At 42.9% G+C, this 23,203-nt stretch overlaps 1 protein-coding gene across 1 annotated transcript in view; it reads right to left on the bottom strand.

Annotated features, from left to right (window-relative positions):
- Positions 1–1,261: 1,261 nt before the first annotated feature.
- The window catches only part of LOC311619722 (protein phosphatase 1 regulatory subunit 1A-like), a gene marked incomplete at both ends in the record, with an annotated part of 36,505 nt that continues 14,563 nt past the window's right edge, over positions 1,262–23,203 (bottom strand). Inside the window, 3 exons of the mRNA XM_084878260.1 lie at positions 1,262–1,347; positions 1,825–1,923; positions 3,138–3,188. Of these exons, the coding sequence (XP_084734386.1) occupies positions 1,262–1,347; positions 1,825–1,923; positions 3,138–3,188 (236 nt within the window). The remainder of the gene's footprint in view (positions 1,348–1,824; positions 1,924–3,137; positions 3,189–23,203) is intronic.

The raw sequence follows: 23,203 nt of genomic DNA, 5'->3' as shown, positions 1-23,203 counted from the left end.
TGCAAGAATTAAGTCAAAGATTTGAAATACAAAGAAGCAAAAAACACCCAACTGAAAATGCAAAAAGCAAAAGAATCCAAAAAGAAATAAAGAATAATATACAGAGATAAAATGCTGAAAGGTATTCTTTAAGAAGAGGAGGAAGAAGAAAAACGTAAAGATAAAAATTATGAACAAGCCAAAACCGGTTTGGCTCAGTGGATAAAGCGTCGGCCTGTGGACTGAAAGGTCCCAGGTTCGATTCCGGTCAAGGGCATGTACCTTGGTTGTGGACATATCCAATATGGGGTATGCAGGAGGTGGCTGATGATGATTCTCTCTCATCGATGTTTCTGGCTCTCTATTCCTCTCTCTTCCTCTGTGTAAAAAAATCAATAAAATGTATATTTTTTTTAAAGAATTATGAACAACAAATATCTATCAACAAGTGAATCTAAAAATCAAGTGAATAAAAAAATCTGATGAACAGAATAAACTGGTGAATCAGGGGCATTGAAAGGGAGTGGAATGACAATCCTGGGGCAGGGGGGAAAGGGGTGTGGGAATTGTGGGAAAAGACTGGACAAAAATCATACACCTATGGATGAGGATAGTGGGAGTGGGGGTAAGGGTATGGCTTAATGTGGGAACTGGGTGGAGGGGATCTATGGGGGGAAAAAAGAAGAACAACTTTAATAATCTGAACATTAAAGATTTAATTTCAAAAAAAAGAGAGGAAGGGAGAGGGAGAAACATCGATGTGAAAGTGACATATCAATTGGCTGCCTCCTGCACACCTGCATCAGTGCACAGGACGATGCCCAACCAACTGAGCCACACCAACCAGGCCCAGCAAATTAATTGGCCCAGTGTGGAAAGTATGAGTGGAAGGCAGGAGGGATGCATTTTTACTAATGCCACAAGAAAGTGACCTTTGTGGCAATAACTCAGGATTTGACTATTTTCAGGATCATAAATCCTGGATCTTTGGAGGTTGATTAATTTTTGGAAGTGCTCAAATTTCACTAGGAGCCCTTGTGAAGAAGGAGGAGGCAGACCGAATCGAGTGGCATTTGGAGCAAGAGGCCCACCACATGTGGCTGTGGCTCAGTGTGACTAAAAGGGCTTGTTAGAGGCTGTGTCCTGAAAGGGGGCTGTGACTGGCTCAGGGTATGGGCTCCAGGCAGGAATTTTCTCCCTCTCCCTCAGGCCCACCCAACAGAACACAGGCACACAACAAGTTATATGCTTTCAATTTAATTGCTCTGAGCTCTACACATGTTTAAGGCATTTTGTTTTTACATTTCATTTCGTACGCATCGTGCAGAATTCTAGTATGAAGATCAATCTTCAGTCTCTCATAGAACCCTGGAAGAAAGCAGAGATGAAAATGAGGCTTGAAGGGCCCCAAGCACCACCCACCCATTCCATCCTCAACTCAATCTTCTTTCCAACCTCACTGTGCCCCTGAGGGCCTGACACAGAAGTCAGAGGGAGGGAGGTTAGATTCACAAGAGGCCAAAGGATGAGCCCTATCCTCCAACCTGGGCAGGAGTGAGAGAAAGAGAAATGAGCAAGCAGACTTTGCAGTGGGAAGGTTGGGGGTAGGACCCAGGGGGATCTGGTATTAGACAACCATGCATTTTGAATGTGGACGAATTTAAGGCACAAATGAAGGAAATTTCAATGGAGAGGGGCTGAGGTAGTCCTGCATCCCCTTCCTAAGATATCCTGTGTAAGGTGATGGTGGGGGTATGGCTGGTGGCTGGTGAGTATTCCCACCACTTGGCTGGTGGCTGGTGAGTATTCCCGTTCCCACAAGGCTTTGCCTTAGGATGCACTCACATTTAAGTTGCATTTTTAATTGTCTAATGATTATCGGCGCCGTTAGTTTTGCCTCTTCAATGCGGTCTCTTATCTTCTCGATATCGTTCTCTATCACACCTAATTTTGGAGCAGGAGAATCACATCAGCAGAAAAGCCATGTCATTTAAAAAGTTCCCACCTCTTCCTCTCTTCCCCCATTACCCTTGTATAAATTCCTAAAGTGCAGAAGTTTTGCTGAGGGGCTCAGCTTCTCATAGGAAAGTGGGTGGGCCAGGAAGGAAGCCATGTATAGTGAGGCAGCAAAATCTACTATTGCACAGACTCTACACACCATGTGCTCATTATAGATGAGTGTTTGTTTCTCCCGCCCTCTTCCCTCACCCACTCGCTACCCCCCCTCCCCGCCACAATGCATCTGATGAAATCTTAACTTCTAACAGAATGGTATTAGGAGGTGCGGCCTTAGGGAGGTGAAGCCCTCATGAATGACATTAGTGCCCTTGTAGAAAGGACCATAGAGAGCTCTCTCCCCTTCTTTCCACCATGTGAGGATACAATGAAAAGTTGGCAGTCTTTAACCTGAAAGAGGGTCCTCACCAGGACCTGACCATGCAGACACCATGGTTTTAGATGTGTAGCCTCCAGGACCATGGGAAATACCTTTCTGTTGTGTAAGCCAGTGTATGGTTACTTGTAACAGCCCGTCCGAATGGACTGAGACAGCACCTCTTGGGAGATGGGCAGGGTTGGGGAGGAATGGAGAGAGGAGTGTGGGGAGCAGTTAGGGAGCATGGTAGAGAGAAGTGGGTCTTGAATGCAGGATTTTGGCAGGGAGACTGTTCTAAAGGGGCTTCCTTGGGGGCAGGAAGTGAGTCAGCAAGAGCTTTTGGGAAGCCACGTGTGGGACAGGTGAGTAGAATGTGAGGAAGTTAAATTTAGCAGATGTGGGTGGTACATGAAGGAGAGGCATGGGAAAGAGGGTTGGAAAAGGGGTGTGAGGCCAGATAGCGGGCAGCTTGCAAAGGAGCTGGGAGTCACGAAAGCTGTTTACAGGTAAAGGTCTGAATACTGCATGGGACATTGCCCTTATTATTTGACCTTATCATTTTCTCCCTTTTATTCACAAAAGCCTTTCTCCACTCTCCCCATTAACCTTGCCTGTATGAGTTCTCCTGCTTCTTCCCTACACCTGTCCCACCCTAAGCCATGCTCTTCCATTACCACCAAGATCAGGACCCAGTCCCCTCTCCCTGAATTCCTCCCCGCAGCCTCGCTGACATCTCAGCTGTTCAACCCTTCCCAAGGGCAGGGACCAGAGGGAGAAAACTCACTGGTCACAGAGTCATCAGTAGCTGGTGTGGGATCACTTGTGGTATCTTCTTCTGTAACCGAGAAGAGAGACAACTATGAGGACTGAACCTGATCCACACCAGAGCCATCCTCCCTCCCATCCCCAATTCTCAGCTCTCAGGAATGTTTGTGGACACCAGGGGACAGATTTCACTGTGGGCTGAGCAGGTCCTTCTGCCACACCATTTGGTCCATCAGAGCATTCTTTCTGATGTTTAACTCCTCCTGCAGTTTTTTTTTTTTTTTTTTTTTTTAAGCAGAAAAGTGGGATATTCTCTGAAAATTGCCCTCCTCCTGTGCCTTTCGCTGTGAGGGTGCCCTAAGCTAGTGTCACGGAGCCAGTCATGGCCTGTGGTGGTAGAGGTTGGCAGTGCAGAGGCCACTGGGTCATGCTCAGGTCATTTATGGGATTGGGTTATAGCTCTAACTCCCCTTATTCTTTCAACACAATGTTTATGCAAAGTCTGCTAAGTGAAGGGAGTTCTATGATGAAGAAGGTGGACAAGATCCCATCCCTTCAGAGCTAACAACCTAATTATTTAGATGGTACGATATGGGCAAAAGAGGTCTCATTGGTCCTTTATTCACTTTATTTTTAAGGAAGACTTTCTTGAGAAATTCATACCTAAAGTGAAATTTCACAGATGAGAAAGCAATGGTTAGGTGATATTCAGAGTTGGCTGGGGAAGGGGACAGGCAGAAGGAAGAGCAAGAAGGAAGGTCCCAGTGTTTGAGGAATGACATGGTTATCCTGGCCCAAATAGTGCTTTTGTGCAATTGGAAAAGGCATCCTGAGAGAGAGAGGCGTGGGCAGGGTTCGCTGCTTGGCAAGTGGAACAGGGGCTAGATTTCAGCCCCTTCAGCTTCTCTGCCTGGTACCCCTGTGTAGGGAACAACCTGCCCAGCTATATACTGTGACCCAGAGGCCCTGCAATAAGAGTGAAGGAGGATGTGTGAGGAGATGGCCAGAGGTTTCCTACCCCCTCAGCCCTCCACACAGCAATGAGGTAAATAGGCCACATGTAGAGAATTGGGGGCGGGGGAGGGGAGGAAGGAGGGGGACAGGAGTCACTTGCAGAAGGAGGAGAAGCCAGCACAGCATTAGGAGAGAAAGAGAGGAATAAAGGCAGGAACGAAGGCTTCCCTGGACTGTGAGGGCTTTTGCAGTGGGAGGGCCATACTCACGGGCACAGACCAGGGTCCCAGCCAGAGCTGCCAGGAGGAGAAGAGATGTGAATCTCATGGTTGACGCTCAGGAGTGAGTATCAAAGCAGAATCCTCAGAGGGTCCCAAGTACAGTGCTGAGACCTGCTGGGCCCTTTTAAGGATACCAAGAGCCAATGGGAAACAAACTAGGAGGGGTGTGACTTCTTCCTCCTCCTCTTCTTCTTCCCCAGATTGTCACCTGCTAATTCAACAAGGATGAGCTGGGGCTGGCAGATACCTGGCACCAACCTTCTTTTTCCTTCTCCACCCCACCTGCCCTCTGGGTTCACATCTCTGGGATCTCAGGTTTGGTTTGGGAGATTTTAAAATGTGTCTGCTGAGGGCCGCAACCTGTTTGGCTCAGTGGATAGAGCATCGGCCTGCAGACTGGAAGGTACCAGGTTCGATTCCGGTCAAGGGTATGTACCTTGGTTGCGGGCACATCCCCAGAAGTAGGGGGTGTGCAAGAGGCAGCTGACCGATGATTCTCTCTCATCGATGTTTCTAACTCTCTATCTTTTCTTCCTCTGTGTAAAATATCAATAAAATATATTTTAAAAAATGTGCCTGCTGAGGGTAGTGGGAGGACTCTTAGTCCTGGCATCTCTCCTGAAGGAGATTGGGGTTTGGGAGCTCACATTACCCACCTCTTGTCTAGATCTCCACTGGACTCAGTGCAGGGGCTTGAAGGTTTCTCCAGGCTAAGTGGGTCCCATTCCCTGGAGAGGCCACACTCAGAACACACTTGGGGACTGAGTTCATGGCTCCTTCATCTTCTTGAGGACATGGTGCCTTCTCTGGAGTTGTCTTCTGCTTTTCCACTTAAATTTTCCATAGGAAGAACTGCCCCAGACCCACATGCGCCCCTGTCAGCCTCTGTGCTCAGGTCCAGGCAATGAGATCCCACATTTTTGAGAGGATCTTCTGGTTAAAGGAAGCTGGTCGTTCACTGAAGTTGGACTTTGGCTCTCCCTTCCAGTAGGGAGCTGACTCACGGTCACAAAAGCAGATAGTTCTCTTTGACTTGGGAATTCTTCTTGCCCTGAGTTGGTAATCAAGAAGCCAGGATTTTGAGTTCTGACTTTGTCATATACATAAGACAGTGTACTGTCATATGCTAAAAAAAAAATATAGGATTTTCACTTGTCATTGAGGAGTTATGGCTCCTGTACAGGAGAGTGTTGAGATAACATATGGCAAAGCATTTTATAGACAATACATTTCTGTGGAGATGTTTTGGATTCTTGAACTTTGAGAGGGTTCATCTTTCTGGGTAGGTTTGATTCAGGCTGGTGCTAAATGCTAAATTGAACGGGGCTGAGGAGAAACAAGAGCCACTTGAGGAACTGATAGGTGGAGAATAGGGTACTGGATACCAATTTGTGATTTTCCATTAGTTGGGTGCTAGTTCTCACCAGGCCCTGCGTGGTCCTGCAGGCTTCCCTGCCTCTCAGCTGTTCTGCATGCTGGTGTGGAAAGGGGGTATGAGGGTGTTTGGGTGGCTGGGTTCAGAGCATTAATCTCCTCAGAAGATAAAGAGGTGGGACATTGCTGGCATGAGGAGTGAGCTCTTGCAGGCCATTTCACCCATCCTTAACCTCCAATAAGATAACCATCACATTCAGTCAGTTGATCTGCTCCACACATGGGGTGTGGGACCTGGGTTAAAGTAATTGTGTGGTTTTATTTTTGAAATTTATCAATATCTAATGGTAGTCAGTAGGTGAAGAAGAGGAACGCATTAAATTAACATAGGGACAGGACTTGGCAATTGACTGCCTAACTGAGGAGGCTTGAAGGTGATGGGGAGGGCTGAGGGACAGGAGAAAGTGCTTTAGGGTATGTGTGCATGTGCGTGTGTGTCCATGTATACACTCCACAAGGAGAAGCTCTGACTCAAGAGCCCAAACAGTCTACCTGAGCACATTAAAAAAACCAACAGAAGCAAACTATGATATTTGCACAACTTTTTTCTAAGAAGAGGAAATTAGAACTCTGGCATCAACATTAGAGCTGTCACAGAGCAAGGTCTTTCCAAATGTCACTGCTCATTCCCTGTCCTTTCCTAATCCCGCTCTTTGCTCCAGGAATTAAAATGGCAGGTATTGACATAAATGGGTGTGGAGGGGCCGGGGTGGGGGCTGGGGGGGTTGGGGGGAGGGAGGAGGTGTAAGATAGGGACACTTGTTCTACAGAAAAATTTCATAACTTTAAAACAGGGCCAGTCCAATATTACCTGAAATTGTAGGGTCTGGGAAAGAATTGGATCAGTATATTAAAGAAAGGAGATGCATCCCATGTATCTGGGTGAGGGACTTGTCTTCAGGGTGTTTGACCTCCATGATGACTGTCAGTTTGCCCATCTGTCTTTTATCATGTGCTGGTAATTCTCTGCCCATCCTACTTCCCTCCCCTTTTCTGTCTCAGATTCATTCTTTGACGTTCTCTGCCCTGGTCTGGAAGGATGACCTTTGTGGGCTGTGTCACCTGGGCTTCCTTGCCCTCTAGCCTCTGGTAGAATTTGGTCAATAGCAGACAATGGTGGGCCATCAGAAGATGGGAAAAGAGATTGGTTAAGGCCTTTGTTCCTCCTGCTACCTCCCTGCTTTGTTATGTGTGGTAGGTAGACTTCGAACATACTCTGAGTAATCCCTATTGTCTAAGCTTGGGCTGGATCTAGTGATTTGCTTCTAATAAAAAGAAAATGGAAAAAATGATGGGATATCTGTCATTTTTTTAAAAAAACTATTTTATTGATTTTTTTTACTGAGAGGAAGGGAGATACAGAGTAGAGAGTTAGAAACATCGATGAGAGAGAGCAATCGATCAGCTGCCTCTTGCACGCCCCCTACTGGGGATGTGCCCGCAACCAAGATACATGCCCTTGACGGGAATCAAACCTGGGACCTTTCAGGCCCCAGGCCGACGCTCTATCCACTGAGCCAAACTGGTTTTGGCAGATATCTGTCATTTTTAGATTAGGTTATAAAAGACTGTTGGATGTAACTGGAGAGCATTATACTAAGTGAAATAACATAGTCAGAGAAAGACAATTACTACAATTTCACTTATATGCTGAATCTAATGGACAAAACAAACTAGAAACAGACTCATAGATAAAGACAACAGACTGACAGCTGTCAGAGGGGAGGAGTTTTGGGAGACGGGGTGATAAAGGAGAAGAAACTAAGCAACAATTGTATGACAATTACCAGAGGAAAAAGGGGGTAAGGCAGATAGAAGAGGGAAAAGGGGGAATAAATGGTGACAGGACAATACAATATATAGATGATGTATTAAAGAATTGTACTCTTGAAACATATAATTTCATTAACCAACATAACCCCAACAAATTCAGTTAAAAAATTTAAAAAGAACTATGACTGTTATCTTGCTTATTTTCCTTCTCTCTCTCTTTCTCTCTCTCTCTCTCTCTCTCTCTCTCTCTCTCTCTCTCTCTCTCTCTCTCTCTCTCTCTCCCCATCTTCCTCTCCCTCTCCTTCTCCCTCTCTCTTTTCCTCTCCTCTCAGCTTGCTTACCATAATGAAGTGACATGCTGAGGTGTGAGCTGCCCTATGGAGAGGTCCATGTAGTAAAGAACTGATGGCAACCTTAGCCTGAAGCCAGGGAAGGATGGAGGCTCCCCAGTCCAGCCATCTTTGAGGAAGTGAATCCTGCCAACAATTGTGAGTGAGCTTGGAAGTGGATCCTATAGTAACTTGGATGATAACTTCATTGCAGGCTTGTCAGAGATTCTGAATAGAGATCCCAGCTAAGCTGCGCCTGGACTCCTGGCCCACAGCAACTGAAAGATAAGAAATGATACTGTTTGAATAGCACTTTGGAATAATTGGTCATTTAGCCACAACCATTTAAAGGAACACCACCATTGCATGGTTTGGTAATGTCGGTGTTCCTTTATGACCACAGTTTCTATCTAGTGGCCCTGGTTCCGCAGCTCCTTCTCCTAACTGGTCTCAGGGAAAACAATTTTTTTTCCTGTGCCACTTCAGTTTTAGAGATGGTAATGGCTTTGCTGTTGCTAGTCCTTACTTGAACCTGTGTGTGTGTGTGTGTGTGTGTGTGTGTGTGTATTTATATTAATTTTTTTTCTTTTCATTAAAGTACCTCTTTACTAAGTACTTCTGAATGTGCCATTCCTTTTCTTCTAGGACTCTGACCTCATCTGACCTGTGCTGAATGTCTTTTTCCTGTTTCCCTTCTGTGAAACCCTGTCCTGGTTAGAGTGGTTTACCCCATTCTCAAGGCCACTGTAACTGCTATTATTGAGCCAGAGACTGCAGACCCTGTTACACTGACGCTTTTTGAGGAGGGATAGCAGGGATTAAAAAGAGAAGTAACCCGGAGTTCTTGGGGGTAGATAGTTCACACATCCAAGACATAGCCATAAATTGTGTCTACAGGAACATCTTATCCTGACTGCTATGGTTCAGCATGGTTGGTTTCTGCAGAGCTCTGTGGGCTTGCCCAAGCTCTACCACACTCCCCTGTTGTATTTTTGAAGGAATTGGTTTATGTGCTTATGGAGCCTGGCTAGTCCAAAACCTGTAGTTCCAGTTTGAAAGCTGTCATGCTGAAGACCCAGGAAAGAGATGATGTTGTGGTTCAAGTTGAAAGGCCATCTGCAGGCAGAATTCCCCCTTGCTCCAGGGAGGTCAGTCCTTTGCTCTATTCAGTCCTTCAACTGATTGGATGAGACCCACTCATATAATGGAGGGCAATCTGCTTTACTCAAAGCCCACTGATTTAACTATTAATCTCAGCCAAAACCACCCTTAAAGAAATATCCAAAATAATGTTTGACCACATATCTGGGCACTGTGGCTTAGCCAAGTTGAGACCTAAAATAAACCATCACAGCCCTGTCCAGTGCTACTCAATGGTTAGAGTGTTTGCCCCCACACCAAAGGGTTTTGAATTGGATTCCCAGTCAAAGGCATGCACCTGGGTTGTGGGTTTGATTCCCTGGCGTGATCCGGGCACATGTCAGAAGCAACCAAATCATGCATCTTTCTCACATCGAAGTTTCTTTCTTTTTTCCCTCTCTCCCTCTTCTTCCCTCCCTTCCACTCTAAAAATCAATGGGAAAAATATCCTTCGGTGAGGGTTAACAAAACAAAATAAAACAACCCACCCCTCCCCCCCCAAACCATAACCGTACCCTTTAATATTTTAATTTTGGAAGACTAGAGAATATCAAGTAGGGCCTAGAGAGAAAAATATATATTATGTGTAACTTCAGAAAACCTTTTCCAGACCTTAACATGCAAAACTCTTATTTTCTCTTCCTGGTTCACAGGTGGAGTGGTAAACTCCAGGGAGCCACAGAATAAGTCCTCAAAGAACAAAGAGCCAGCCCTCCTCCTGCCTGTGGTCTTAGCAATTCTCATGGACCTCATGCGGTTCTGCCACTTCACTTGGCAATGTCCAGATAGGGACTTGGAGGTAGAGGCCAGGGTTTGGGGATGCAAATTTCAATGTCTATAGGAGTCAGGCAAGTAACAAAGTGACCTAAGCAGGCCAGGTGTAATTGTAACAACAGTGTAGTTGCAATGATAAATGACAAATCCCTCTCTATTGCCAGATATTCCAGTTCTTCAAGGGAAATTAGATAACTGGATTTTCCAGTGAAATATTCTGATTTTCTTTCTTATTCTTTTTTTTACATTTTTTGTAATATTTTAATTTTTAAATAACTTCAGACTTACAGAGAATTTACAACCCCCCCCCCCCCACCACTTTCTAGGTCCACTGGGGACTAGCATTCCATATGTTAACATTTACTCATGCTTGCTTTATCATTCTCTATCTTTGTCCTTGTCCTTTTCTCTATTTTTCCTGAAATATTTTGAGAATTGGAGCTGAAGTTTTATTACACATGACAGATGATCCCTTTGGAAATGAGTGTGCAGTTCTTGACTGTATCCATGATGGCAAATCCTGGACCTTGTGGGTTAACGTTATCTTTGGAAACAATGGTTTATTGTCTAGTCAGGACTTGGTGGAATTTTTTTTTTCAGATAGTGCTTCCAAATATGGACAGTCTAATCTCCATTTCCCATTTTTGACGACACATTGAACAGATTCCACAGTTTTAAAGTTATTTTTGGTTATTAAGAATGCATCTGGTTTAAAACCTTTAAAGGGGAGGTGAGATGGGGCAGGCAGAGATTCTGAGGTACAGGCTACTGCCAATGGCGGGAGAAGCCCTGATCTCTTTCTGTCGTGGTCTCCATTCATCTGCTCCTCTGAGGGCCTCCACTGATGCATGGTATGCTGATCTTCAGGTGGCTGATGTTCAGTTTTACTTGAGCTCCAGCCATTGCTGTGGAACCCCTCAAAGGTGGAAGTTCCCTTAAGCCCTGTCAGGGACCCACACTTCAACTTTCTCACCAGTTGCTGCCTCCCCTGATTTGGCCTGGAGACCCCATGCAGCCTCTGGCCCTTTGACCCCTCTTCCACATGAATTCATGGAAGCAATGGGAAATCCCGAGTTCTCTTCCTTTCCCTCCAAAGGCCTCAGGTGATTGAGGTCGGTCTTCTTGTATCTCTTCCAGAGACTATCATGGAAAACACATCCTGCCTCCAGAATATTCAGATGACAAACACACACTATTCTTTATTTATTCTGCCCCGTGGCAGAAGTTGATACAGGGTCACCAACATTTATTCTGATCATCTGTCTGATAGATGTTTAAACAGCCATCAGAGTTAAGTGTGGTCATGAGACTGAGTTCTTGCCAACAGCATGCGTCACCTGCTAGTGTAGTGCAGACAAACTTCCATTGTTGAACGCTTCTTCCCCACATTTGTAGTTGGAATGGTGGTGACGATGACACAATGACTTTGATGCCAGGTGTTGAAGATGTAGAACAATTTCCAGCCTAAATCCCTAAATGACTACATAGAGAAGATGGCTACTGCACCCTTATCCCATGGGGGTGCATGGGGGGTGTATGTGGTATATGGTGTAGTGGTACATAGTTTGCATCTGTGTGTGTGTGTGTGTGTGTGTGTGTGTGTGCGCGCGCGCGCACATGGGAGTTGTAATTTGTGTATGTTGTGTGTCTGTGTGTGTGTGGTATGATGTGTGTATGTGGGTGTATTGGTTATGTACTGTGTGATGTAGTGGTTTCTAGTGTTTCTCTGTGTGTGATGCATGTGTTATGTGATGTGTGTGTACATGGGAGTGTATGTGGTGGGTGGTGTTGTGATGCATGGAGTGTATGTGTGTCTGTGTGCTTGTATGTGGTGTGTGGTGTAGAAGTGTGTGGTGTAGTGGTGCATGGCATGTGTGTGTATGGGGTGTATGTGCTGTATGACTTCACTGGTCTTCTGCAAGCACCCATGGGCACAGCAGTAGTGAATTGTTTCCCTGAGCCTGTAGAAGTTTGGTCAAGTGCACTAGATATGGCCAGAAGGTAAACCAGCTGTGTCTGCTGGGAAAATGTCCTCAGAGTCAATGACCCAGGCTTGAAATAACCTCAAAGTGACACCATGTGCCTCTGAAAGGTGAAAGTGGTCAATTATCATTAAGAACCAACGGGTAGGAATAAGGCAGAGAGAGGCTTGGGCTGAAAAGCTGACGTTGTCACTTTTTCTGGTTCTAAAAATCAATTTGAAAGAAGAGACAATTTGAAGCATTGGACGTCAATTTGGGATGATTTATGGCTTCACATGGTGACTAGTTTGAAGAATGTGGTGCTTGTTCCGATGGAGAAATTCTAGTTTATTCGAGACAAATGTGTTCTCTCTTTATTACCATCAAGCTGGGTGTTAGCCAGATCTTTGGAGCACTTAGTACTGTACATTCTAAATTCCTTTATCCTGATGGGCTGGAGAGTTGAGGAGCCTCAGACCTCAGGAAGTTGCAGGGAAGGAAATTAATCTGGGGAGACTTCTTAGAGCAAGTGGCCTGTGGTGAGGAGATGGAAGCGAGGGCTTTCAATGTTGGGGACTTGTTAGTGCAAGTTTGAATTCAGAATTGGGGCATATGAATCGAGTAGAATTTGGGGAGCCTTAAAATAAAGGAAGAAAAGAGATAAGTGGAACCGAAACCGGTTTGGCTCAGTGGATAGAGCGTCGACCTGCGGACTGAAAGGTCCCAGGTTCCATTCCAGTATAGGGCATGTACCTTGGTTGCGGGCACATCCCCGGTGGGGGATGTGCAAGAGGCAGCTGATTGATGATTCTCTCTCATCAATATTTCTAACTCTCTATCCCTCTGTCTTCCTCTCTGTAAGAAATCAATAAAATATATTTAAAAAAAATACAAACAAACAAGCTCTCTGTAAAAAAAATCAATAAAGTATATTAAAAAAAAAGAAAGAGAGAGATGAGTGGAGCAATTGGTAGAAAGCTAAGATAAGTTACAATGGCATTTTAAACAGCAGGAAAGAGAAGTCTTCTTGGTTGCCAGGCAGTCCCTGATTCTGGATAATCAGAGCCATTTCTAAAGTACTGAAGGGGTCCTAGTTGACCTCTAACTCCTGAAACAAGCCCTTAATTTCCAGAGGTGCTTGGGATTGGCCTGAGTGCATGGAGAGCCAATTTCTTCATGGAGAGTACTTGGACAAGAAAGAATTTTATGTTCTTGCAGATTCATGCGAATCTGGAGGTTGAGGAATGGAGTTGCCAGTGAGGGTTGCAGGAGGCAACTGGTCCTGTTCTTTGCTGAGATTCTAAAAAATCTGGAAGGCCACTGTCCTAAAATACCCCGAATTGGGCAAATATCCTGGCTCCCTCTGGTTCTCTCTTGAGTAGAATTTCAACCTCTTTCCTGCTTCCAGTTCTGAGTTAATGACAAGGAAGGAGCCTGCTGGGTAAGTGGGAACATTTAACCTCCTTAGAGACCTAGAGCCACAAAAAGGGGATAGTCTTAGGGAGAAGTCATTCCATCTACTAGTATATCCATCAGACTGGCAGAGAGAAGGGAAGCGCATGAACCAGGTTGAGGGTGTAAAGGAGAGGGCGACAGTAATTCCTTCCCTTAGACTCTGCCATATACTGCAAATGTGTAATTCTTGCTGTATCATGTGTTCTCTGTTTCACACACTTGTAACTCAACTTTCTCAATGTGGACACAGGGAAGGAAGTTTCTAGCTCTATCTGCTTCCTCAAATACTTATTTTTAATACTCAATAAACTGACTTGACACCCCTACCACTGGGAGAACTCCAACTCCCTCATGTGTATGGATTCCCAGGTGCTTCTTAGCATTTGATCATTTTTCCCCCCTGTGATTTCCTCTGTCTGCTAAAACGGTCAGTATCAATTGATGTTTTGATTCCTTGAGCTCTCCTCTGTGTCCTGAATCTCCCCAAATGTGGGACACAGCCCCTTTCTCTGAATTTCTCTGAGTACCACCAACATAAAGTTTTTGTCTTTGCTGAAAATTTGGAATGAAATTCCAGAACAAAAACAAGTTAATATGAATACTAATCTTTCATGTCCCAAATATCATCGGCCCTCACTATCACAGGGAAAGTCGCACCATCTCTGGCTCCTTAGGCCTTACCTCTCCTCCGCCATTCTCTTTACCTTGGTACCCTTTATTCATTTTTTCTAATCTTATTCTTCCTCTGTTCTCAATAAATGCTTATTGAGTGCATACCATGTGCCAGTCATTTCTCTCACTGATTAGTTTAAATAGTTTAGTTCTCTTTGACTCCTACCACCCAGGGAAACTTATCTATCTCTACTGAGAGAAAAAAAAAATCTAACAACTATTAAACAATATTTTGAATTTAGAGAGAGAGAGAGAGAGGAATTGAGAGGGAGAGCATGTGCAAGAGAAACATCAATGTGAGAGGTGAGAAAGAAACATTGAATAGTTGCTTCCTGTAAGAAGCTTGACCAGGGAGTAAACCTGCAACTTGGGCATGTGCCCTTACTGGGAATCAAACTGGCAACCTTTTGGTGCATGTGATGGTGCTCAATCGATCACACCTGCCAGGGCCTGGCAACCATTTTTGACCAAGAGTGCACATCACATACCACCTTAGCCAGAGAACCTAGTCTCCCGTGAAAAATCATAACTAGGTCAAGCATCATCCCTTTATCCTGAGCCTTTGTACTTTGAGTTGTTGACTCCTCAGTGAAAAGAAACTTACCTTTGACATTACAATACCAATGGCTGCAGATGATATAATGACCCTTGCTGATATGATAGTCATGTGAGGAACTGCTCTTTTTTCTACCAATAAATAAGGAACAAACCAACTATGATTTTGCAATTTTCCTCGATCTTTCTGTGCGTCTTATTCAGAGAGCCCAGTTCTTCTAAAGGAATTCCCTGCAGACACTGGAAATAAAAATACTTTGTTTTAAATGTTCAAATTTGCCTCTGAGTTTTCTTTTGATATCACACAAATGTTCTTTCTTTTGCTATTACCTGAAACTCACTGAACTCTTGTCTTCAGCACAAAACCATGTATACCTGGATAAATCAGGTCATTCCTTTGGAGGGCAGGAGTTCTAGAGCCAGTTGTTTTTGTCATGAATTGTTCTATCATAAGAATGATGTAATTTGGTTTGTATATATGAGGAGGGCCTTGGGAGAGAACAGGCTGAGGCAATTCCCTGGGCAGTGGTTGATCCCCAGGGCCCTACTGGTTCTGCTCTGAGTCTCAGGGTCTGACACACTCTCTGCCTCTCCTCTATGCCACCCCTGTGGCTCACCACCCCTCCCCAGCTGTCTAGTTGACTGTCATATAGAAACTAGAACTGACTAGCTGCTCTTAGATCTCATGAGTTTGTGAGAGGCAGCACTTGGTTCTGTCATTGATAATTTTCTGGATCATGGTGTGGAAAGTGTTCTTTGGAATATACACGGTTCTCTAGAATTCTCTAGGGATCATGGAGGTTCAGAACCCAGACTGCTGCCAGTTGTTTCAGGAGCAGTCTTGTGAGGCAGGGGGAAGCAGGGACAGCCCTGGCAGTGAGTGCTCCTGGTAGGGGCAGGTTTCTGTTAGTTAAACTGTTTGAAGTTCCCAGTTTATTCTCCTTACATAAAATCATGCCAAACATTCCAGGATACTTGTACTGGACTAAATGAATTAAACAACGTGTATTTTTCCATGCATGAGCCAGGCAGGATTTCAGGGTCCAGAATGTGGTGGGGTGGCAGTGACATTCTCCAGAACAAGTGATGGGGGCAGATTCTGGCTGCCTGGCTTGGCTCTCTGTCCTCTCTCCTCCAACATAAAACTCGTACAGAGTGTTTCTGTGTTTAGAGTTAAGAAAGGAAGACAGTTTTTCTGTCCAGGACTTGTTTGAAGGTGAGTTTCCTAAGAAGGTCAGAGATGTGGAGAAGACCAAGAAAACTTAGCTTTGTTTGAGTAGAGCATTTGTGGACATATTTTGGGTCTGGATGGGGGCTTCTCTAGGTCCCCAGCCTGGATTCCCCTACCCATTAAGCAGAATTACCTAGCATTCCTTCCCTTCCCTTTGTCTTAGAGTGTTTTCCACTTTTTCCATAGCTAAATGCTTATGGGCTGTGCATTTTCAGTCCCTGGTCATATCGCACTCATGGGAAACATCTTTCCTTGTGTCTGGTTCACCTTTGGTCTGTGGAGGTCACTCCCTGGGAACATCACCTCTAAGTGGCTGGGAGAATCTGGAATTCTCATAGCTTTGCCATGGCTCACTCACTAGGTCTCTTTGGAAAGTCACTACCCCACCCTTGATCTCTGTGCCCTCTTTTGTCCAACAAGTGGGCTTCATTAGATTCCTCTTAAGCCCTGACCAGTTCCACCACCCAGTGTGTGGGCTGGCCCTGTCCCAGGTCTTCCAGGGCTCTCTGGCTGATAAAGCACTGCCTGAGACTCAGGCCTGGAGCCCTGCCTGGGTGGAAAGTTCCCTTTGGACTGACACCTACTACCACCCTTTTGTCCCCCAGCCTCAGGACACTTTTGCCTGCAGGAAACACTGGTATAAGAACAGTTTTCTACCATATTTGTGTAGATTTTTGCTTCTCTCAGGTTCCAAGATCCATTCAGAAAATGTGGAGCCTGACATCTGTGTGAATGAGAATCCAAGTCTTTTGGGGAAAGCACCTCCCAGCTGGATGAGGAACTCCATATTGGCAGCAACTGGCAAGTCTGTGACAGCAGCGGGCGCTGTGGGAGCAGCGTGATGGGTCCCAAGGCTTTTCCTTTCCTTCAGAAGTCATCTCAGGCCACCCCTGCCTTCAAACCAGACTCTACCTCATCCAGCCCATTCCAGCCTCTGCCTTTGAAAAATTACTGTCGAACAGGGGGAGAATCCAAGATGGCTGTTTAGGTTAACACCTAACCGTAGCTGCACACAACAATTTCCATAAAATACAACGAAAATACAAAATGGACATTATCCAGAACTACAGGAAAGTCAACTGACTGGAAATTCTACAACGAGAAGGAAAGAGAAAACCAGAAGGAAAATCAGAGGAGCTATAAAAGCCTAAGGTATGGAGACACATTGCATGCAGAGAGGATGGAGGTGGAGAGGAGGGGGAGGCTGAGTGCCTGGCTGGCATTCCCTAGCGGGAAAGAGATAAAAGCTCCGGACTGTGCTGAACCCCAGTTCTAGGCCAGACCTGGGGACCCAGGCTCATACAGAAGGAGCTGGGATGTAAGGCAGAAACCCGGGGGAGCAGCGAAAGGAGGTCCTGGAGGCAAACACATTACGTTCACAGGACGGACTGTTGACTCTGCTGCTAGATTGCCCTAGTGGGAAGGAGACAAAAGCTCCAGACTGTGCTGAGCCCCAGTTCTGACTGCTCTGAACCCCAGTTCTAGGCCAGACCCTGGGGACCCAGGCTCATACAGAGGGAGCTCGGCTGTAAGGCATAAACCCGGGGGAGCGGTGAAAGGAGGTCCTGGAGGCGCACACATTTCGCGCAGAGAACTGGCGGTTGACTGTGCCACAGGTTTGCCCTGTAGGGCAGGAGACAAAAGCTCCAGACTGCTCTGAACGCCTCCTCCAACTCCACTTCCAACTGAACTGAACCCCAGTTCCGGGCTCATTGGGGGAGAGCCTAGACTGTGTGGTAGCAGGCGAAACTCGAGGGCACCTCACTCTCAGCAGTGCTTGCAGCAAGTACCGAAGGACCCTGAGGAATACTGAGACTCAGGAGCCACATAGGGTGGGCTGACGGAAGTCAAGGCTGTAGGTTCCACCCTGAAACTGTGCCCCATCCAAGCTGAACACAGAGACTTTTAAAGCTACCAACTTAGGGAAGCTGCGAAAATGCCGAGATAAGAAAATAGATGACAAACGAAAGAAATGGAGGACAAAAAGCGACTGGATATAGAGTTCAAATCCACACTTATAAGGTTTTTCAAGAATTTCCTAGAAAAAATCGATAAGACCTATGAGGATATGAAAAGGGATCAACTAGAAATAATAAGGAATCAATGAGAAATAATAAGGGTTCAACAAGAAATAAAGAATATATGGTCTGAAAGAAAAAAAATATTATTCATAGTCCTAGAAACAGAATGGAAGATTGCAAGAATCAAATCAAAGATTTGGAACATAAAGAGCCAGAAGACACTCCTCTGCAGAAGCAAGAAAGCAAGAGAATCCAGAAAGTTGAAAGTAATGTAAGAAACCTCTGGGACAACTTCAAGCGAACCAACATCAGAATTATGGGGGTCCCAGAAGAGAGAGAGCAAAATACCGAAAACATACTGAAAGGAATAGTGACAGAAAACTTCCCCCACCTGGTGAAAGAATTAGACTTACAAGTCCAGGAAGTGCACAAAACCCCAAACAAAAGGAATCCAAAGAGGACCACTCCAAGACACATCATAATTAAAATCACAAGGGCAAAAGACAAAGAGAGAATATCAAAAGCAGCAAGAGAAAAGCAGGTAGTTACCTATAAAGGAGCACCTATACAATTGTCAGCTGATTTCTCAACAGAAACCATGCATGCCAGATGGGAATGGCAAGAAATATTCAAGGTGATGAATAGTAAGAACCTACAGCCAAAGATAATCTACCCAGCAAAGCTATCACTCAGAATCGAAGGCCAGATAAAGAGCTTCACAAATAAAAAAAAGCTAAAGGAGTTTATCACTGCCAAACCAGAATTATATGAATTCCTGAAGCGGTTTCTTTTGGAAGAGAAAGTAAATAAAGATAAAAACTATGAACAACAAATACGTAACTATCAACAAGTGAATCTAAAAACCAAGGAAATAAAAAAAAAAATCTCATGAACAATATTAACTGTTGAATATATTAGAATCAGAGGTATGGAAGGGGATTGAACTGACGATTCTCGGGGAAAAGGGGAGAAGGGGAGGAGACTGAATATAAAATGTGCACCTATGGATGAGGACAAGGGGGGGTGGGGAAAGGGCAGAGGGTGGGGTGGGAACCTGGTGCAGGAGAGCAATGGAGGGGGGGGGGAAGAGGAACATTTGTAATAATATGAACAATAAAGATCTATTTTTTAAAAATTACTGTCATTCACAGTGCACTTGTACATAGAAGATATTTGATGTCTGTTTGTAAAAAAAAAAAAAAGAATAATGGGGAGAAAGAGAAATCTTTTCTTGGTTCCTACATTCTGTGGACAAAGGATAGATACCCTGACCCCAGTTGTCTACATGTGCCTCTCTAGCCTTATTGGAATACTGAGGCCTCACTCTAAGGCCTGTTGCTTCCAAGTGGTTGGAGACCATGGGATCAGGCAGTGTTAAGTCTTGACCAGCATTCTAGAATCACTGCTCTGGTTGTGTGCGGGTTCTATTCTTTATTTCTCTAAATCTTAGGGAGTTCCATTCTACTTGAAGAATATCCCTGAGAAGGAGACCAATAGACAGTTAGCCTCCAAACAGGACCATGCATTAGAAAGAAGATGGGATGCCCTCATACTGTCTCTGATGGGATAGTAACCAGGATATTGAGGTCCTCGAAGGAATGGGATCCTGGGCAGTATGTCCTCCTGTTCTCCAGGCAGTTCTGGGCTCAGTGTTGGGGTGAGGCCCAATGTGAAGGAATGTGGGACAATGGCCTGAATTCTTCATTCTAGTCCCTTGGGGAAAGAAGTCAGGCTGCTAAGAAGGAATGCATTTAAGAAACATACATGTCATGTTGTTAATGGCACTAACACATTGCTTGTTTAAATTCCATGTCCTCCTATCCATCATGGTTACTTTATAAGGCCACGCTGATATAACTCTTGTTTTTACTTTCTAGTTGGCATCCTTGCCTCCAATCTTTTTGCCAACAATGAGCTTCTGAAAAAACACATTGAGTCAGGCCCGGTTTCACATTAAAAATCCTTGTTAGCCCATTACCTGCAGGATGATGGTAAGCTCTCAGCATGGCATTAAAGCTGTAAAAAATTAACTCTCTTTTAGGGGATTCTGAGAAAATGGGGCAGCTGTGACATAGATTTAGAATTTTTCGGAACCTTTACTTAAAGACAGAGTAACTGGATAGCAAAACCCCAAACTCGTGGACAATATTTACAACAAAACTAGTGATTAAGTATCCTTACAAATCCGAAAATACAAGAGGGTGAGGGCAGGTCACCAGTGACACTGGGTGTGATTGGTGTCTAGATGGGAGAGAGCAGGACAAGTGATGGAAAATCTTGTAAACTCAAGAGCAGGAACACCCCTAAATACCCACAGTAATTCCCTGGAAGGCATTGCAGACCAACCTGAGAACAGCAGCTAGAAATGGGCAGGATTCTTCTCACTCCGTTAGTGGCTGGGGCCTGTGGTAAATCTGAGGGAGTAGCTGGACCAGTTGAGCATGCAAAACTGCTGACACAGAACTATCAGAGCTCTTTTCCAGGAGAAACCTCTGGGAGTGGAATAAAAATTGAGCAGGATAGGGCCAAGAGAGGCAAAAAATAGTGAAGAAAAGGTAAAGGTGGGTTAGGGGAACAGAGCTGGGAAACCTAAGTAAGCATCTATCTATATCTATATCATCTATATCAATATCATCTATATCTATATCTATATCTATATCTATATCTATATCTATATCTATATCTATATCTATATCTATATCTATATCTATCTATATCTATATCTATATCTATATCTATATCTATATCTATATCTATATCTATATCTATATCTATACCTATATCTATATCTATATCATCATCTATATCTATATCTATATCTGTATCTGTCTATATATCTACCTATAATCATCTACCTATTTCTATCATCTCTATCTATATCTATAGCTATATAAATATCTATATATCTGTTGATATACACTGTGATAATAATAGTAAAAGGATCTCCATGAAGTTAGAAAAGCCATGCTGAAACAAGTTGAGTAATTCTAATTTTGTGTTAAATTGAGCAACAGAAAAGTATTAAGGTCAAATATAATTTTTTATTTTTAGTAAAAAAGTAAAAGAAATTGAATAGCATTCTTTCAGAAAAAGAACGCATTCCAGGAGCATATAAAATCTTATAATATTTTATTTCCGAATGAGCTTAAAAGGCATTGAGAAAATGATGCAAATCATAGAAGAACAGTATAAATCAGAACTATGAACTCAGAAATGAGGTGACCAACTTAGGAAAGAATGAGAAGTAAAAGGAAAAATATCACTTCAGAATGAGCACAGTGAGGAGCAATATAAGAGTGAACTAACAGAGCAGGAAAGTAGGAAAAAATTAAAAGTAAAAAGAAATTAAGAAAGAGTTATGATTCATGAGGGAGTGACAGATATTAAGGAAACGAAGGAGAGCCACACACATAATAGAAGTCCCACAGAAGAAAGCAAAAGAGAGGGAATAGAACAAACTAAAAGCCATACTTCAAGAAAACTTTCCTCAAAATAAAGGACATTACTGAGAGTTTTTAAAAAAGAAAACTGTCTTGAAATTGGAAAGATTTGAAGTTACAAATGGAAGGAGGGACCCTGTACTTGAGACTATCAGTCCAGAGTGACCAACATCAAGACAAAATGTAACAAAGTTGTTGAACTTCCTTTGAGCTGTAGGTAAAAACAGTGACTAAAAGGAAATGAAAGTTAAATTATCATCAGGCTTCTCTGCCAGAAGTCCAAGAAGAAAATGAAGAACATATTTTAGACAGCAAGGAGAGAAAATGTGATCCAGGGATTTTATATCTAGCAAAACTGATTTTAAAAATATAAAGGCACACAGTGTTATCAATGTGCCCTTCCTGAGGAATCTACTGGAGAATGAGCTCTAGACAATCAAAATGACAAGAGGGATATTACCATAAGGAATAATGGCAAGCATTAAAAATATAGTTACCTGTAGAACTAATTAATGAGAGTTAAAAAAGAGGAGGTAGCATGAAATGATTATATATGTTCAGTCAATTGAGATATGGGGTTGCAAAAATGAGGAAAGTTTATAGGCAATTAAGAAAAATCTCTGAGGTTCAGAGGTGCTAATATTAATATTGTTGTTTTTATACTATTGTATAATGCAGGATAATGTAAATGACTAATTATGGGGCCATTCTATCATCCTATGTTTTCCAGAACATCCTTTTTTTTCCAGGAGAAAAATTGACTGAGACTTTTATTGGGATAACATTAAATTTATAGATCGATTTGGGGATAATAGACATCTTTACAATATTGAAATCTTTCCATTCATAAATATAATTTCCCCTTCATTTATTAATATTATTGATTAATAGTATAATACTTAAAAAGATATTGTAGTTTCTGTGTAGAAAAATTTCTTTAGATTTAGTCCTGCAATTTTGACTTTTTGAAGCTATTTTAAAAGTAGACATTTAAAAATTTTTATTTTCTAATTATCCACTTTTTATATCTATATCTATCTATCTCTATCATCTCTATCTATATCTATAGCTATACTTATATCTATATATCTGTCGATATATACACTGTGATAATAATAGAAAAAGGATCTCCATGAAGTTAGAAAAGCCATTCCAACTATAAAAATACAACTGATTTTTCAAAATTGACCTTATATCCAATGACCTTGCTAACATTACCTAAGTCTGATTACAAGGTGTTTTTTTTTGTTTTTTTTAGTTTTCTACACATACAATCATGTTGTAATTGTGTTGTGTGAGAATTACAGTTCTACTTTTCCTTCCCAATTTTTATACTTTTTACAATGGCTAGCACCTCTAGTAAAATATAAACAAACCTGGTGAAAGTAGGTCTTTTTTAAATTTTTATTCTTGATCTCATGTGGAAAACTTTCAATAATTCATCATAAATATCATATTTGATGCAGGTCTTTTAAAAAAGATAATCATCAGATTGAGAAAGCTCTTCCTGATTTCTAATTTGCTAAAGCTTTTATTATGAATGGGTATGAAATTTTATCAGATGCTTTTCTGCATTTATTAAGATGATCATATATAATTTATATTATTTGTTCTATTAATAGGATGAATTGATTTAAATAATTTCCAACTTCATTGGGGGTATAATTGACAAATAGAAATTAATTATACTTAAGGTTCACAAGGTGATGTTTTGATATATGTATATGTTGTGAAGTAAATCAATATAATCAAACTAGTTAACATATCCACCTCCTCACATGGTTATAATTTTTTGTGTGGTGAGAACACTTAAGATTTACTCTCTTGGCAAATTTCAAGTACAAAGAATAGCATTGATAACTACAGACACTATGCTGCACATTAGATCTCAAGCAATTTATTTATCCTGCATAGCAGATACTTTATACTCTTTGACTAACATCTCCTGGCAACCACCATTCTACTCTGCTTCTGTAAGTCTGATTATTTTAGATTCCATATACAAGCGAGACCATGGAGTATATATCTTTCTATGTCTGGCTTATTGAAATATTTGGAGGATGAT

The sequence above is a fragment of the Pipistrellus hanaki genome (genome assembly GCF_964339955.1).
Source record: "Pipistrellus hanaki genome assembly, chromosome: 3".
In the NCBI taxonomy this organism is placed as follows: Eukaryota; Metazoa; Chordata; class Mammalia; order Chiroptera; family Vespertilionidae; genus Pipistrellus; species Pipistrellus hanaki.
The sequence above is the reverse complement of the archived record's forward strand: the minus strand, read 5'-3'. Positions and strand labels throughout refer to the sequence as shown.